This window comes from Sycon ciliatum, chromosome 5 (genome assembly GCF_964019385.1).
Source record: "Sycon ciliatum chromosome 5, ocSycCili1.1, whole genome shotgun sequence".
NCBI classification, from domain to species: Eukaryota; Metazoa; Porifera; class Calcarea; order Leucosolenida; family Sycettidae; genus Sycon; species Sycon ciliatum.
This window is the reverse complement of record NC_088647.1, coordinates 9,817,041-9,830,650: the sequence shown is the minus strand read 5'-3', so window position 1 is coordinate 9,830,650 and position 13,610 is coordinate 9,817,041. Positions and strand designations below refer to the sequence as shown.

The window sequence follows — 13,610 nt, the reverse complement described above, 5'->3', positions numbered from 1 at the left end:
CAAAACGTATTTTATCCAGTACAAATATCACTACCGGTATAACCAATATTATCGGATGTAATGATATATCGGATATTATGATGGCAACAAAGAATCAAAACATGCAGAACACACTACATTATTATCGTCTATAGTGATAACTTTAAAATACATGTTGCAATAATATCAAAGACCCTATTTTTTTACTTTCTTCACGTTCTTCACGTTGCTTATTTTGATAGTGACACATGTACAATAACAGAATTTTTTATGGAAATGCGGGCACTGTCAAGTATGCAGCATGCTCATTTGTCAAAACGCCATGCTGGAAGTATTTCCTTGCCTTTCATGTGTCGATCGAAAAAAATCGATCGTATCGCGTGATGCATCGTGCATCGGTTATAGTGATAAAATCACGGAAATCAAAAGGGTACGCTATAGCCGATACAGACTGTACTGGTATGCCAATCTCGCGAAAGGAGTCAAAAAGGGCGTATACGCGTAGCGTCCCAGCCCGCGTGCATGCGTGCCACTTCGGCCGGAGCTACTTGATCTTGAGTCTGTACGAGTACACGTACACAGCAGTACAGCTACACTGTACTACAAATGCACGACCGACTCCAAAAAAACGTCAAAAGTGAAAACTGCGGCCATCATTGCACTAGCAACCAATAACACGCATGCGCCGCATCAATTTTTTCCTTTCTTTTGGATGGAGTAGAACTAACGGTAGCAAGATTCTTTCCTTCCATCTCGTTACCTTCTTTCCGATGCCTTCTCCTTCTTTACGGTGTTTCTTGTAACCGTCATCATTCCGCGACACAGCCTTCATGTATCCTTGGTCCGTGTAAGTATTTTGTCAACACGTTTGCTTTGCAACTGTCTTGGAACTGTTTTTTAATTTGTTGAGAAGTAAATTGACAAATGACTTTGTATTTTTATTGTTCTTGCTCAGTACATAAAACTAACTTCTTTTTCTCTTATGCACAGTGGACCCCGCTGGAAGTCACTCGACCGGAAGGCATCTGTCTTTACCGTGATCAGCTAGACGTTAACTTTGAGCCTGAGTGGGACGCCAGCTAGCGTTCTGTAAGCTCATCTTGTGTAACATACTGCTCTACACAAAATACTAATCCGTTTAGAGGTCTTCTTCGCTGTATATCTGCTCTTTGCAAGAGGCCTCCAGGATGCTGCTAGTCCTGGCCTGGCAAAACCTGTATCATTTCCTTTATTGTCTATTCTCGGTTCAGACAATTTTTTGGTGTGTTATTGAGATACGGTAATTGCAATGATGTGACAATAAAAATTGTATCCAGAAAATTTGACTGAGTATAATTGTTTCTTGATTTCCTTCTCTCTCCAGTATCTCAAGTATGGAGTCTATCAATATTGGAAGTAGCATCAAGGTCGACGTGCTCCCGGTGGGTTTCTCGGCCAAGGATGTTGTGGAGAAATACCAGAAAGAAGGAAAAGTAAGTACATGTACATGCAATCAATATTCATGGCTATGGATGCGAATTTTTTCGTGTCGGCCATCTTGGAAAATACTTCCTCTTGTGTGGGTGTGGTACTTGAGAAATCTCGAAGCATTGCTAGCTCTATTCCCGTTTGAAAGTGTTGGATATCGCTACATCACCTCAGTTTTCCCTTTTCAGCACCGCTGTGTTAATTCAGTACTTGTCTATCTCTTCTCTTCTAGGAGTCCTACTACGGTGTGGATTTGGGTGCTGTTGTTCAGAAGCACGAGCAGTGGAAGACACATCTCCCCCGTGTTGCTCCATTCTACGGTGAGCGATGCTTTGTGGTTTTGTAGTGTTTTTCGTGTTTTCGTGGAGCTGCATGTACTTTGCCTAATAGTGCAACTAACACGTTACTTTGCATGGAAACATTTTTCTGTACTGCAGTGCTGTACGCACAGGCATGAACTTTAATAGCTCATATTATTTTCTGCCGATTACTATTAAAGCTCAATGCCATTCCTAGTGGACATGGCTGGATAGTGGCTCATTGTCTGCATTTACTTGTGTTGTGAGCTGTGCTGTGTACTGTTTTTGATCCTATTGTGTTTTCAGCTGTGAAGTGCAATGATGACCCCATCCTCGTGCGCTTGTTGGCTGGTTTGGGAGTTGGCTTTGACTGTGCCAGCAAGATCGAAATCAAAACTGTCCTTGGTCTTGGGGTGTCACCAAGCCGAATTGTGTATGCCAACCCATGCAAATTCAAGTCTCACCTGGAGTATGCCGAGAAGGAAGGGTGCTCCCTAATGACATTCGACAACAAACTTGAGCTGGACAAGGTCAAGAAAATCTATCCTGGAGCCAGGTTGCTTTTGCGCATCCGGGCTGATGATCCTGATGCTATCTGCCAGCTCGGTGTGAAATTTGGAGCTGATCCTGCTAATGCACCCAGCCTCTTGCAGCGTGCCAAGGATCTTGACCTGAATGTTGTTGGTGTCAGGTGAGTCAATCTTCCTGGGTGATTTTGCTCTTTTGGCTATGATGACCTATACTTGCCCTCACTGATTTGTTCTGATGAGATCTAGTTATTCCAATTGTTCCTACTGAGCCGTGGTTTTGCTCTGTGCTCTTGTAGTTTTTCTCTATCTAGTAAGTAAAGCAATCTTGTATTTCTGTATTTGCAGCTTTCATGTTGGCAGTGGTTGCCAGAACGCTACCGCCTTCTCAGATGCCGTTGCAGCAGCTGCCAAAGTGTTTACCGTGGGAGAAGAGCTGGGCTACCAATTCAATATTCTTGACATTGGAGGAGGATTTCCTGGTACTGATTCTGTGAAGATCTCCTTTGAGGAGATAGCTGGTGAGCTGAATCGGTCCTTGGATGAGCATTTCCCGGAGTCGTGTGATGTCTCCATCATTGCTGAGCCGGGAAGATTTTACGCATCTGCTTGCGCTACCCTAGCCGTCACTGTCTCGAGCATACGTGAAGTGGAGCAGCCAGATGGTTAGTCCTGCTCACTTTTCATTCTAGTTGACAAATGCTTTTTTTGTTCTTTTGCTGTTGCATTGTGCAGTTGTTCTTGCGTGGTTTTGTATGGCTCGGGCTCCCCTAGGCTTTGGTCCCCAGGGCAGAATCTTGAAAATGTTGACTTTTCGAAACGTGCGCAATACAGTGTCACATCTGCAGGCACAGTCTGGAATTGGCCTTCTACGGTACTTTGCTATGTGTTTGGTATTTGCAAATGGGGTTGATGCATAAAACTCGGCTGTCGCTTTCCTGCGGGGCAACTTGTCCCTTATTTGGCAGGTACAGCCAGTTGCATAACACTTGTGGGTATCACAGTGTATACCGTTTTAGTGGGGGTGCCCCTCAAGATAAATGGCAGGAGTGTTATGCATAAACCCCATTAGATTAATGTGATCCAGAGTTGTATTTTGTGCTCTGGATGGCATTCGTGAGTCAGTCAAGTGAGAATTCGGGGGTGGGGGGGGGGGGGGGGTGTCACTTTTATTGATGTGACAAGAAATTGTTCTGGAACTAAACCGTTGCTACTTTGTTGTTTGACATGAGCGCGAGTTTAGTTTTGTTCAGTCGACAGGAATAGCGCTAGCTCCCACATAGGGAGCAACACACAATTCCCCAATTATTGCCGAAGTCGCACAAACCTCTTCTTTTCAGGGTTGTGCTATTATGTTAATTATTGGCGTCATCACTTTCAAGTCTTGTATGTTTTGTTTCTGCTCTTGTGCAGGCAACTCGTCCTACATGTACTATGTTAGTGACGGAGTTTATGGCTCGTTCAATTGTATCCTCTTCGACCATGCCGAGGTCTTCCCAAAAATTGCCTTCCGTGTAAGTCGAACATGGAGTCCTTTATCACCTTTGTCTTTTCTTTGTGCTGTTGTCCACATGCTCTTGTTGGGTTCTTATTGCTCTCCCTTTTGTGCTCTGACATCTTTCTTTTCTCCTTGATTTCTGTTGATTCTCTAGGATACAGAGGATGTTGATGCACGTACATGCAGTATTTGGGGCCCGACATGTGACTCCATGGATGTCATCCTGAAGGAGACTAAGCTACCGCCATTGGAAATTGGCGATGTTCTGTATTTCGAAGATATGGGTGCTTACACCAAATCGTCCTCATCGACCTTCAATGGTTACTCCACTCCGGACTGTTACTACTATGTAGACAACTCCTCAAAGTGAGTTTTCTTGAATTTTTATTGTCGCATTAATCTCTGTCATAGACATTTCTGGCTTTTTTCTTGCACTCCCAAAACTGTATGGCCCGAAACCCTAGCATTTTCACACCGACAGGACGGATTAATCCGTGCATGCTGAGTCGACGTCAAACTTTCGCCATTTGGTCAATCCCTATCCGAACTCAACTATCAAAAGGTCTATTCGTGTCAGGAAGGCCTCAATTCCCCAAACCCCAACATTGTCAGTGTCCTACGAAGGCTGTTAAAATTACCGCCAGATGCAAATGTGAGTGTGCGTGGGCTGTAACCGGTTCAGTGCCGTTGTATGTGTAGGAGGAGTACATGCACCAGAGTGTGCACCTCCGCGAAGACCACCCCACTTAAAGCGTCTTGTTTAGGTTATTGTGACCCGTCTTTGCTGCACCCTCTCCCCGGTTCACATGGTCGTTTTACGGTGTAATTTCTGCTTGTACTGGAAAAGACACGTGGATCCCTGTTATCACCTAACTTGTAAGGTGATTTAGCGCTGTACCCTCAGCGTGACTGAGTTTTTTTTTGGTAATTCATGATGACCTACACTCGCTATGTGATCGGTTTTGTGCAGTGTAGATTTACATATTGTTTATGTTTTGTACGGGTCTATAATATCTGCTTTTGTGTGTTGTTTTACAGGGAGGCAGTTTCTAACGTCCTATCTCCTGGCAGCCCTTTGCAACTGGTCGTAAATGTATCCTAAGCTGGATAGTCTGCACCCTAATAGACACGTCATCTGCTTAATTTTCTTTTAAAAATTTCCTGTCTGTATTAAATTAACACAAAATCCATGCAAAAGCACAAACCTATATCAACAAATCATATTTTATCATGTCAAAGATATCCGTCTTTGTTGCTAGAGTGGCAACTTCCTCCTTGTGTTTCGTTTCTGACCATTTTGTATGTTTCTTACTGGCTCCTTGACCTATACTTTGCTGTAACTTGTTATATTCTTGAGCAGAAGCTATATCTTCTATTGCTCAAATGATTATGTTGTGTTTTTGTGATGTTATGGTCCCTGTCACCCTGTAGTGCTTCAATGACTGTTGTCTGTGTGAATGTGCTGAATGCAACGCCCCGTCCCTTCAGCAGATTTGTTGAATTTTTCAGGTTTGACTTTTGCTTGTTCTCTTTAAGCTGGTGTTATCCATAGAGCTGTTAGTTCCACACTTTCTTAGTATCCCTTTGCAGCAGTGCCTTCAAAGTGGATGTATTGCTAGTCTTTGGTTTGTGCAACCCACCATCATCTAAGTGGTGCAAAACAACCTTACTTTCTGTGTGAACTGTCCTGCGTATTGTACAGCCGATTTTCATGCTGTGTCTACTGTACATTTGTGTATAATATTATGTAGACTCCACCCTTTCGTTTTGAGGTGCTACAGTATTCAGTGGCGTGTACAGATGGCTCAATAACTTGCTTCAGTTTTCAGCAGGAAGATCATACAGTGTGTTCACTTCCAAGCAGGTCCCCAACTGTATTTTCATGTAGAAGTACTGCTAAGTTATTTTTCAGCTGATTTACTTTGTACCAGATATGTCTTGTACAATGTCATAATTTTGATGTTGTCCACTCACCTCCATTGTACAGAGCCTGAGAGGAAATGTGTTGGGTCTCTTGGTTCGCCCTGATTCGATTCATGTATTGCAGGAGAGAGTGCATGTACGTGTGTGTATATTGGGCAGTTGGAAACGGGATGGTTTGGAGGTAATTTTGACGGTATCTCCTATACTAGGGTGCGTTCGAATTGTCTTCATCAACTGTTCAAACAATTTTTTTAAGAGATTAGTAACAGTTGAAATGTCCCAATGGAATGGTTTCTATCATTTTAGAGTGTTTCAGTGGAATTGTCATGGTGAAATGATATTGTATGGGCCCTGAAGCTAGTGAAGGCATTTCATACGAAAAGCTATTTCTGACAAAGATCTAGCTTGTCATTAGTAACTGTTCTAACAAAGATGAAGAAGCTGGAAAAGCGATTGCTTGCCATTAAAATTTAAATTATGAGGCTAAAATTGCGCTGTATTGTCATGTCTCCTCTTTGGTTCTGTCTTCCCATTCCGTCTCTGCTGGACTGAGTATTTCAGGGTATATAATATATTATATTATAATTGGTCAAATGCACATGCATAGCACACAATAAACATGCACCCAACCGCGTCTACGGGATTCCGTGGATCTGTACAACTGACATAAGATCTAGTGCGGCTCTACAGACTACTGGTCTTCTGTCACGTTTCTCCTGCTTTACAGTACACATACATTAATTTGTACACTGTATTCAGTTGTGCTTGGTGAAATCCGACCCAGAGTGCGCACATGTATGCGGCGCCCTGGAAGTGGACGTACACATGTACGAATACAATGATGTAATCGGAACTGGTGCAGTACAGGTTGCCAGTTTGCACTTTGGGTTGGATTTCACCGAACGCAACTGTACAGTCATGTAGCTGCCATTGAAGCAGTCGTCCTGCACAAAACCGGCATTGCAAGCCCACAATACCAAGATTAACACTGCGTTGCTATCAAAACTTTCCCATTTCGTCAAAGTTTCCACAATTTCAGGATAATACTCAGATCAGATACATGTAACAATAACGATCTTCAATTTTTAAAAGTTAACTTCTGGTATTTACAATAATTATGTCAAGATACCTCGTAATCACAGGTGCGGTGTATCCGTATCGGTATACGTATCACCTCTCATCTTACTTTTTGTTATGTAGCTTCACTAGGAATGGGCTAGTATACCAGGGTTAGAGGTTGTTGTAGTTATGCATTAGCGACATACATGTTGCATCATCATTTTGAAGTGTTTTGCATGGAGTGGCCTCACGTGACCACTGGTCTGCTGCTCCATGGAAGGTAGATTATGTGGAATTGGACTGGGGAGGGATGCTCTGAAGCACAAATTGGTCAGTTCAATAGCTAGCTAGTGTGCTAGCGTGTGGCTATGCAGTGAGAATGACCAACTCAAGGCGTGTCTACACCGATCTGCACAGTAGCTTGCTTGTGCCAGGAAAACATTCTAATACTCGGTTTCAAGAAAATTTGAAAATAGGATTTCAATGCACGCTACTGTATCTTCAATTAGAGTGAGCTGAACGATTCCTGACTTGCCTGCTTCTCAAGCACCCAGTAGTTCGGTTCGCATTCCGGCTCCTCAGGCGGCTTCAATAACTCATTGTCCACTGCGGACATTCGTGAATGCAGGAATAGCTTGCGTGCCTGCCGTTCCTGAAGACTGTGCTCAAAGCTGGCCTGCCGCAGTGGGTCGTTCTCGTCACGTGACCCTTCTTTCACGGCACTCATACGAAACTGCCACTTATCACGGACCCGATCTGCGCCAGGCCCTGTCATTAGCTGAGAGAGATCAGGCAAGCTGGTGCTATGGCGTCTGTTCATTCGGCCAAAATTACTCAATTCAACTCCTGCTGCATCCTCATCATTGTCACTCATGTCCCCTTCCAGGACCGGGGAAATTGTGCCAGCTTGATCCTTTCCGTCCCGACTCTGTGCATGAGCAAGTGCATCCTTGAGGTCAAGGCAACCTGCGGACTCACTCAGGTCAGAGAGAGGTTCAGCTAGGTGAACAGCCGAAGGTCGGCGCAGGGAGTCGGGAAGCTCAATCTGTTCACTACTGGCCATGCGGACGAGCGGCTTGGGCACGACATTAACCAGCACTGCTGCCTGTTTTTGGTCAGCTGCAGAGGATGAGCTAGACACACGCTTGTGCGCAGCATGGAGACGTGTTGGGACTGACTTGCACGTGCGGAGTGGAGTTCGCCTGGGCTGGGAATTATCCACAGCAGCATTCTCCGAGGACTTTGACTTGACAAAGATATAATCAGGGTCCACATGCTTTACTCTCGGAGGTTTTGGAGGACCTTCCACGAGGGCACTTGGGACAACAGGTAGATTTTGCCGCTGGCGAGGAGGCTTGGGAGGTAACTCACCCCGCAATTTACTCTCATTAACACGACTTGCAAGGTTCTGCAGACTGTGCGATTTCCGTGGGCCCCGGACCGAGCTCAAAGTTGACCTGAGTGAAGACAGCTTTGTTGTGGTTCTTGGGGAGAGGCTCATGCTGGAGGAACGCTGGTGACTTGGTGATAAGGGAGGACGACCGGTCGGAGGAGGAACAGCCGAGCTGTGAGTGGATACACGCTTGTTCCACGAGCCGCCAGCCACGGGTTGAACATGATAGGCCGGTTCGCATTGTGTACTGGCGTGCACGTTGCTCAGGCTGGTGCTAGACTTGAGGTCGGTAGTGCGGTACGGCCCATAGTCGATATCACTGTCGTCTGTGGCAAAGTGCATGGTGGCGGCACGCGCCTTGCGGTCCTGCATTGCCCGTTTCTGTGCCTCAGCTACGGGTACAGAGCCATACTCCAGGCCATCCGGAGGAGCCGGGACTGGCCTCCCACTGACAGTGCTGCGGCGTGGTAGCGTTGCGTCCGGATCAGCATAGGTGTGCGGGTCAGATTGCTCCGCAGTGTTATCCCTGGTCATGATTGCATCCAGTGGCATTCGATAACAAGCCTCCGGATCGGAGTACAGGTGGTCTCTAGACGTATCGCGCGGTAGCGAATCCGTCGTCAAAGGAGGAGGGAGAGGTGCCGGTACTATTGGTATAGTGGGAGATATTTGTGGAGCGCGAGATGTCGCCGTGGCTGACGATGGCGAGCGGTGTAGAGTTCCTCCCGGGCTGAAGCAATTCAGTGAGCCATTGGCGATGCTTGAAATCCGGCTGACTGTGCACAGAAAGAAACCAGCAGATCACGTGCACATTGATTCTATCAGTACAGGCATGCCATTCAGTGCGCTTGTTGGAAGCAAACTTCAACATTCGCCTTCACAGGCAGGTGTGTCAACCATTCACACAGCCCGGATTATTTGGTACACCCACTTGTTTACTACGACCCGAGTGCACATTGCATATATACATGATCTGGCGGGATCGATTATGTACCAATGACTATAACGCAGGCTTGTTTACATGAGAATTCTCAACCCGAGTTGACACCTGTACAGGTTGAGAAAAGGTTGTGTGTCTACATGAAGAGGGCTGACCTGAGGAGATTGCACACTGCATGCCGTTATGAAGTCTCGTATGGCCCGAGGAACAACTTGCAAGTGCAATGCTGGATCAAGCCCAGCGCACGTCACTCAAAGTGTGTTCGTGGCGGATTGAAGCTCATCCTGGGTTCAATTTAAAAGCCCGTGTTAACAGCGTCGGTCATTTTTGATCGATTGGCATGATCAAAGTATCTAGATGGAAGAAGAAATTCTCACGTTGCTCCAAAAACAGTTGTGGAAGCGATACAACCAACAAGCTGTGGAGTTGTGGAAGTTGACACGCTGGTCGCAGCCAATCCAACCAGAATTTGTTTGCTACAATGCTAGCAATTCATATTGTCTTCGGTTTTTTGCTCCCTGCTGCATTGTTAATCAGATACCAACGGTGCCAGGGCATGCGGAGACTGAGTTACAAGCTCCAAAAATTTAGTTGAATGCGAGAAAGGAAAGTGAAATGACGGCAGGGACATACTATCGAGAGTACATAGCTCCCATGTACCCTTGATACTATACATGTAGATTAGCCACCAATCCATAAATGCAAAATGTATGCCGGAATGTATCACTCTTAGTCTAATGGCATTGCAGGTCGCCAATATCGTGACAACTCACATCTTCCTGGCAGAGGTTCATCCAGCTGCAGTGTGCCGTGTGGAGTGCTGCCATTGTTATACTTGCTGCTGCTTGTTAGCTGTATGCTCGTCACCACTAATGGTGGATCTTTCGGTGTCTTCTTCAAGCATGATTTGAACTTCCTGCAACACCGACAGTAAGCGTGATCTTAATTCAGGACAGCAGCAATCAGTGTTTGACATGTACTCCGCTCCAAGTATGATGGTGGCTTCCAATCTTCTAGAAAGAAATAGCATGAAACCTTTTGAAAATGCAACAGGAGCCTGAAAATTGGCTTCAGATGTACATGTGTGGTATTAGATAATACCCTTGTATTGTAGTAATATGCTGTCAAACTAAAAGCATGTACAGGTATGTATAAAATGAATGCCTTTTTAACAATCCTGAGTATTCGCCAACGTCACAAGAGTTACAGGCCGGTGCGTAAGAGACCCCGAAGGATGGCTTGTGGGCAACTATACTTCGAAGAAGCTAACAACAGGAACCGCACGGGATCTACCACAAATGAAGTTTAGTTATCATTGTGTTCTGACATACGTTCCTGCTCTATTTGCAATATTCGGATTTTTGCTTTTTCGTTAGCTTCTATGCCAGTAATGCATGCCCAGCGGAACCGATCCGGTTGGTCAGGCCGTGACCCGACCAACTTTTTGGCCATCACATGTGTTGGCTGCTGAGGAGGACACGTGTATACCCTCCATATCATACACAAACTGTATGAAAGGCTAGGGTATGGCCGGACCAATCAAAAACTGCTTCCTCCGGTCCTGTGATGTCATGCTTTAAGATAGTCCATGCAAGAGGATTCAAAGTTCAGACACACACGAGACCATGCGGCCGAACTGTTGGATGTATTAAAAAATTTAAATGTTACCCACCCTCTTCTGGTCTGTAGGACTAGCACAATGATCACGCCTGCCAGGAGCAGAGTGCCGCCGATTGCAAAACCGATTGCAAACGTCTCGGCTGCACTGCCACCGCCGTCATCCTGTGTCGGCAGCGATGATGTCGTCCTAAGTGGTGACCTTGTACCGACTCCCGCAATGGTGCTCATGGCATTCGGCAAAGCTGTTGTGTTGTATCACCTGGAATAGGAGCATATGGTCACAGCAGAGGGAAATCTAGTTTGTGTGTTGTTGCTCGTACGCCAGAGTGCTTTTAGCAGCTGGCTTGCCCTAGCCGTGCAACTCACCTTCAGCACAGCTCCAAGCACTGAAGTTCATCTCCCTGCATTGACTCAGGTCTCCGGGCCGTGCGACATCGTATCTATTGTAAACTTTTTTTCTTTGAAGAAATGTGAGCAGTCCAACTGGTGTGTTATCCAGTCATGATTGGAGATGCCAATCACTTTACAGTTTTTACACTATGCCTCTGCGGTCCAAGTAAAATCTGGCAATGTGTAGTACTGGAAAGCAGCATGTTGTCACAATATCCGTGCATTATAATTAGTTTGACACAACTGCCACAGAATGTGTATAAGATGATCAACGTTGAAGGCACTGTGCTTGTGCGCTGTCTCCGTGTGCGGCTTATGTATATGTACTACAGTCAGGCTCTGGGCGGCAATGACTGAACGGGATACATGCCAAATACTGTAGTTCAGTACAGAATACAGATTGGTGTATGTCTACAAGAATTTGGCGATATTCTGTTCTCGAAAATGTAAAGCATTGCTTAGCCCATCATGTTGTAATTAGCAATGAAGCGTGTACATGCTATCAAGTTGCCCAATATTTCGCAACTACTGGAGTACCCTAGGCCCTATGCGTATCTTCATACTGCGTGTTGACATTTACATGGCTGATTGTATCTCATTTTGCACTTACCCCGGCAGTTGTGGAGGGAGGTTTGATTTTGGTGACAGCTGTCAAAGGTGACAATGTGTACCACTTCCAGATGGTTGGTAATGGTAGAGAGGTAGAGATAGGAAGCTGTGCACTGTTAGCGCTGCGTCTGCTGCTGCTGGTGATGATGATGCTGATGCTACTGGGGCTGCTGCTGGAGATACTGGCGTATTTACAGTGGGAGCAAGTCTTGTTTTATGACATGCACTGGACGCTGAACTGCAGGGAGTGCTCCTTCCTTGGTCTTTCCTCGAGTGTTCCCCTAACTTAGCACTCACACTTCTCACTCCACAACCAGCCTGATACGGTGCGGATAGCAGAAGCAACGACTAAGAACAAGGATGTAACTCTTTGGCTTGAATTAGAGGTGGGTCCGGATTAACCCGGGGATATCTTACCTAGTAGAGGTATGGGGACAGACACTCCTGGACGGGATGAGTAATATGATGTGGACTCTGATGATGCCCGTGGCTAAGGGCGTGCAGCATAACACTCCCACCAACTCTTCTCTTCTCTTGTGCTACAGTAAGCCACTACAGGTGGTACAGTGGCAGTACAGTCGACTGTGCACTCCCGGCCCGGACCTGACAGTGAAACTGGGGCTGGTACAGTGGTAGTGGGCCAGCAACCATCAGTGCCAGGTAGATCTACCGTCCGCTGCACTTCCAAAACGTCTCGGATTTATTTGTCCCTCACAGTAGTGCTCACAACGATGGATGCAGCCGTACTCGTCTTCAGCCCAGGAATCTGCCCATCTACTTTGCCAGACTCGTTGCTCTACTCAGCGGCGAACGACACACTGGTTGGCAACTGGGGTGTGTTCCGACCACCACTACATCCACTGGACACTAAAAACCTGGACAGTGGTCGCTGTTTCCTCTCATGATATCACTGGCTCGCTTCAGCTTCCTCGTGACCGCCTACGCTGATGAACCACATTTTTCCACCTCACGCAGACACGAGGCGAACTGAATAGTAGAATGATGAATTTCATCAAAGACAATACATAACGGCGTGATCACGCACGACTGCACCCAGTGGTCAAGCCACACGAGTCCGAGGCCATGTTGTAGTTTGAAGAAGATTTGACGACCAGCGTGCAGATCCTCGCACAGCTAGCTACACATCGCACCGGACCTGACGAAACTCGAGAGGGGGCCTGCGCGTGTCCTGGGAACCAGTGTTCGCGCGTGAACTTCCCGTCCTGGTCAGCTCAAAAGGCGCACTTCGTGGCTAAGTGCGCCCACTCGAGGCGTACCTTCAAGTGCATTCCGCTCGAAATTATTGAAAGTCACTTCAGTCCAACACTAAGCGTCTGTGCAAGAGTAGCATGGCTGAAACCCAGATTGGCATCACTTGAACAAGTAAAGTTCGATGCTAGTGTTGACCTTTTAGAGAAATTAGACCTTACACGCGACGACCAACATGTTGCTGATCTAAAGTAAAGCTATGTCCAGGCTGGGCCCAGCAGCCCAGGCTCGCTCTGTCGATCTGGCCACTCCGTCAAGGCGTCATAGTCAGGGATAATGCATGACACCAGGCATCATGACAACGCGTTTCTTTCACTTAGTCTTTGGAGCAAGGAGTAGAAATAGTATGCTCCCCGCTTTGGAGTTTGGGCTTCGAAGCTTCACTTGCCTTCACTGGCTTCAGCGACTTGGGCCGACCTGAGGTGGGGTTCCATCTCCCCGCATGGTTTTAGTTGTCATGGTCGTGTCATGGTTGTACGGCCATGATGAGTATGTCTTCGGGACCGCAACTGACGTGCTACAATCATGATTGTACTTCCGCTTAGTCGAGCGACGTCGCGACGTGGCCGGACAGCCAAGATACATTGAATATCCCGGTTGAGCGAACCAAGCGCAATACTTACTTGGAGCAAGAGAT

The 13,610-nt window shown here is 46.4% G+C and overlaps 2 protein-coding genes across 3 annotated transcripts; one reads left to right on the top strand and one right to left on the bottom strand.

The window, feature by feature from the left end:
- Positions 1-648: 648 nt before the first annotated feature.
- Positions 649-5,803, top strand: LOC135817535 (ornithine decarboxylase-like). The gene is made up of 9 exons (XM_065330742.1): positions 649-826; positions 970-1,068; positions 1,343-1,451; positions 1,679-1,766; positions 2,052-2,436; positions 2,621-2,937; positions 3,686-3,786; positions 3,925-4,136; positions 4,809-5,803. The coding sequence occupies exons 3-9, from the start codon at positions 1,353-1,355 to the stop codon at positions 4,870-4,872; spliced, it is 1,266 nt and encodes a 421-aa protein (XP_065186814.1). The 5' UTR covers positions 649-826; positions 970-1,068; positions 1,343-1,352; the 3' UTR covers positions 4,873-5,803.
- An 879-nt stretch (positions 5,804-6,682) lies between these two features.
- Positions 6,683-12,783, bottom strand: LOC135817528 (uncharacterized). Of its 2 annotated transcripts, none has more exons than XM_065330735.1 (4): positions 11,706-12,783; positions 10,758-10,964; positions 9,859-10,001; positions 6,683-8,921 (listed from the first exon to the last, which is right to left on the bottom strand). In XM_065330735.1, exons 2-4 carry the CDS (start codon positions 10,931-10,933, stop codon positions 7,258-7,260), a joined length of 1,983 nt encoding a protein of 660 aa, XP_065186807.1. In that variant the 5' UTR covers positions 10,934-10,964; positions 11,706-12,783; the 3' UTR covers positions 6,683-7,257. The 2 variants fall into 2 exon arrangements, with proteins under 2 accessions (XP_065186807.1, XP_065186808.1); XM_065330736.1 differs by having other exon boundaries at positions 12,122-12,782.
- Positions 12,784-13,610: the final 827 nt, after the last annotated feature.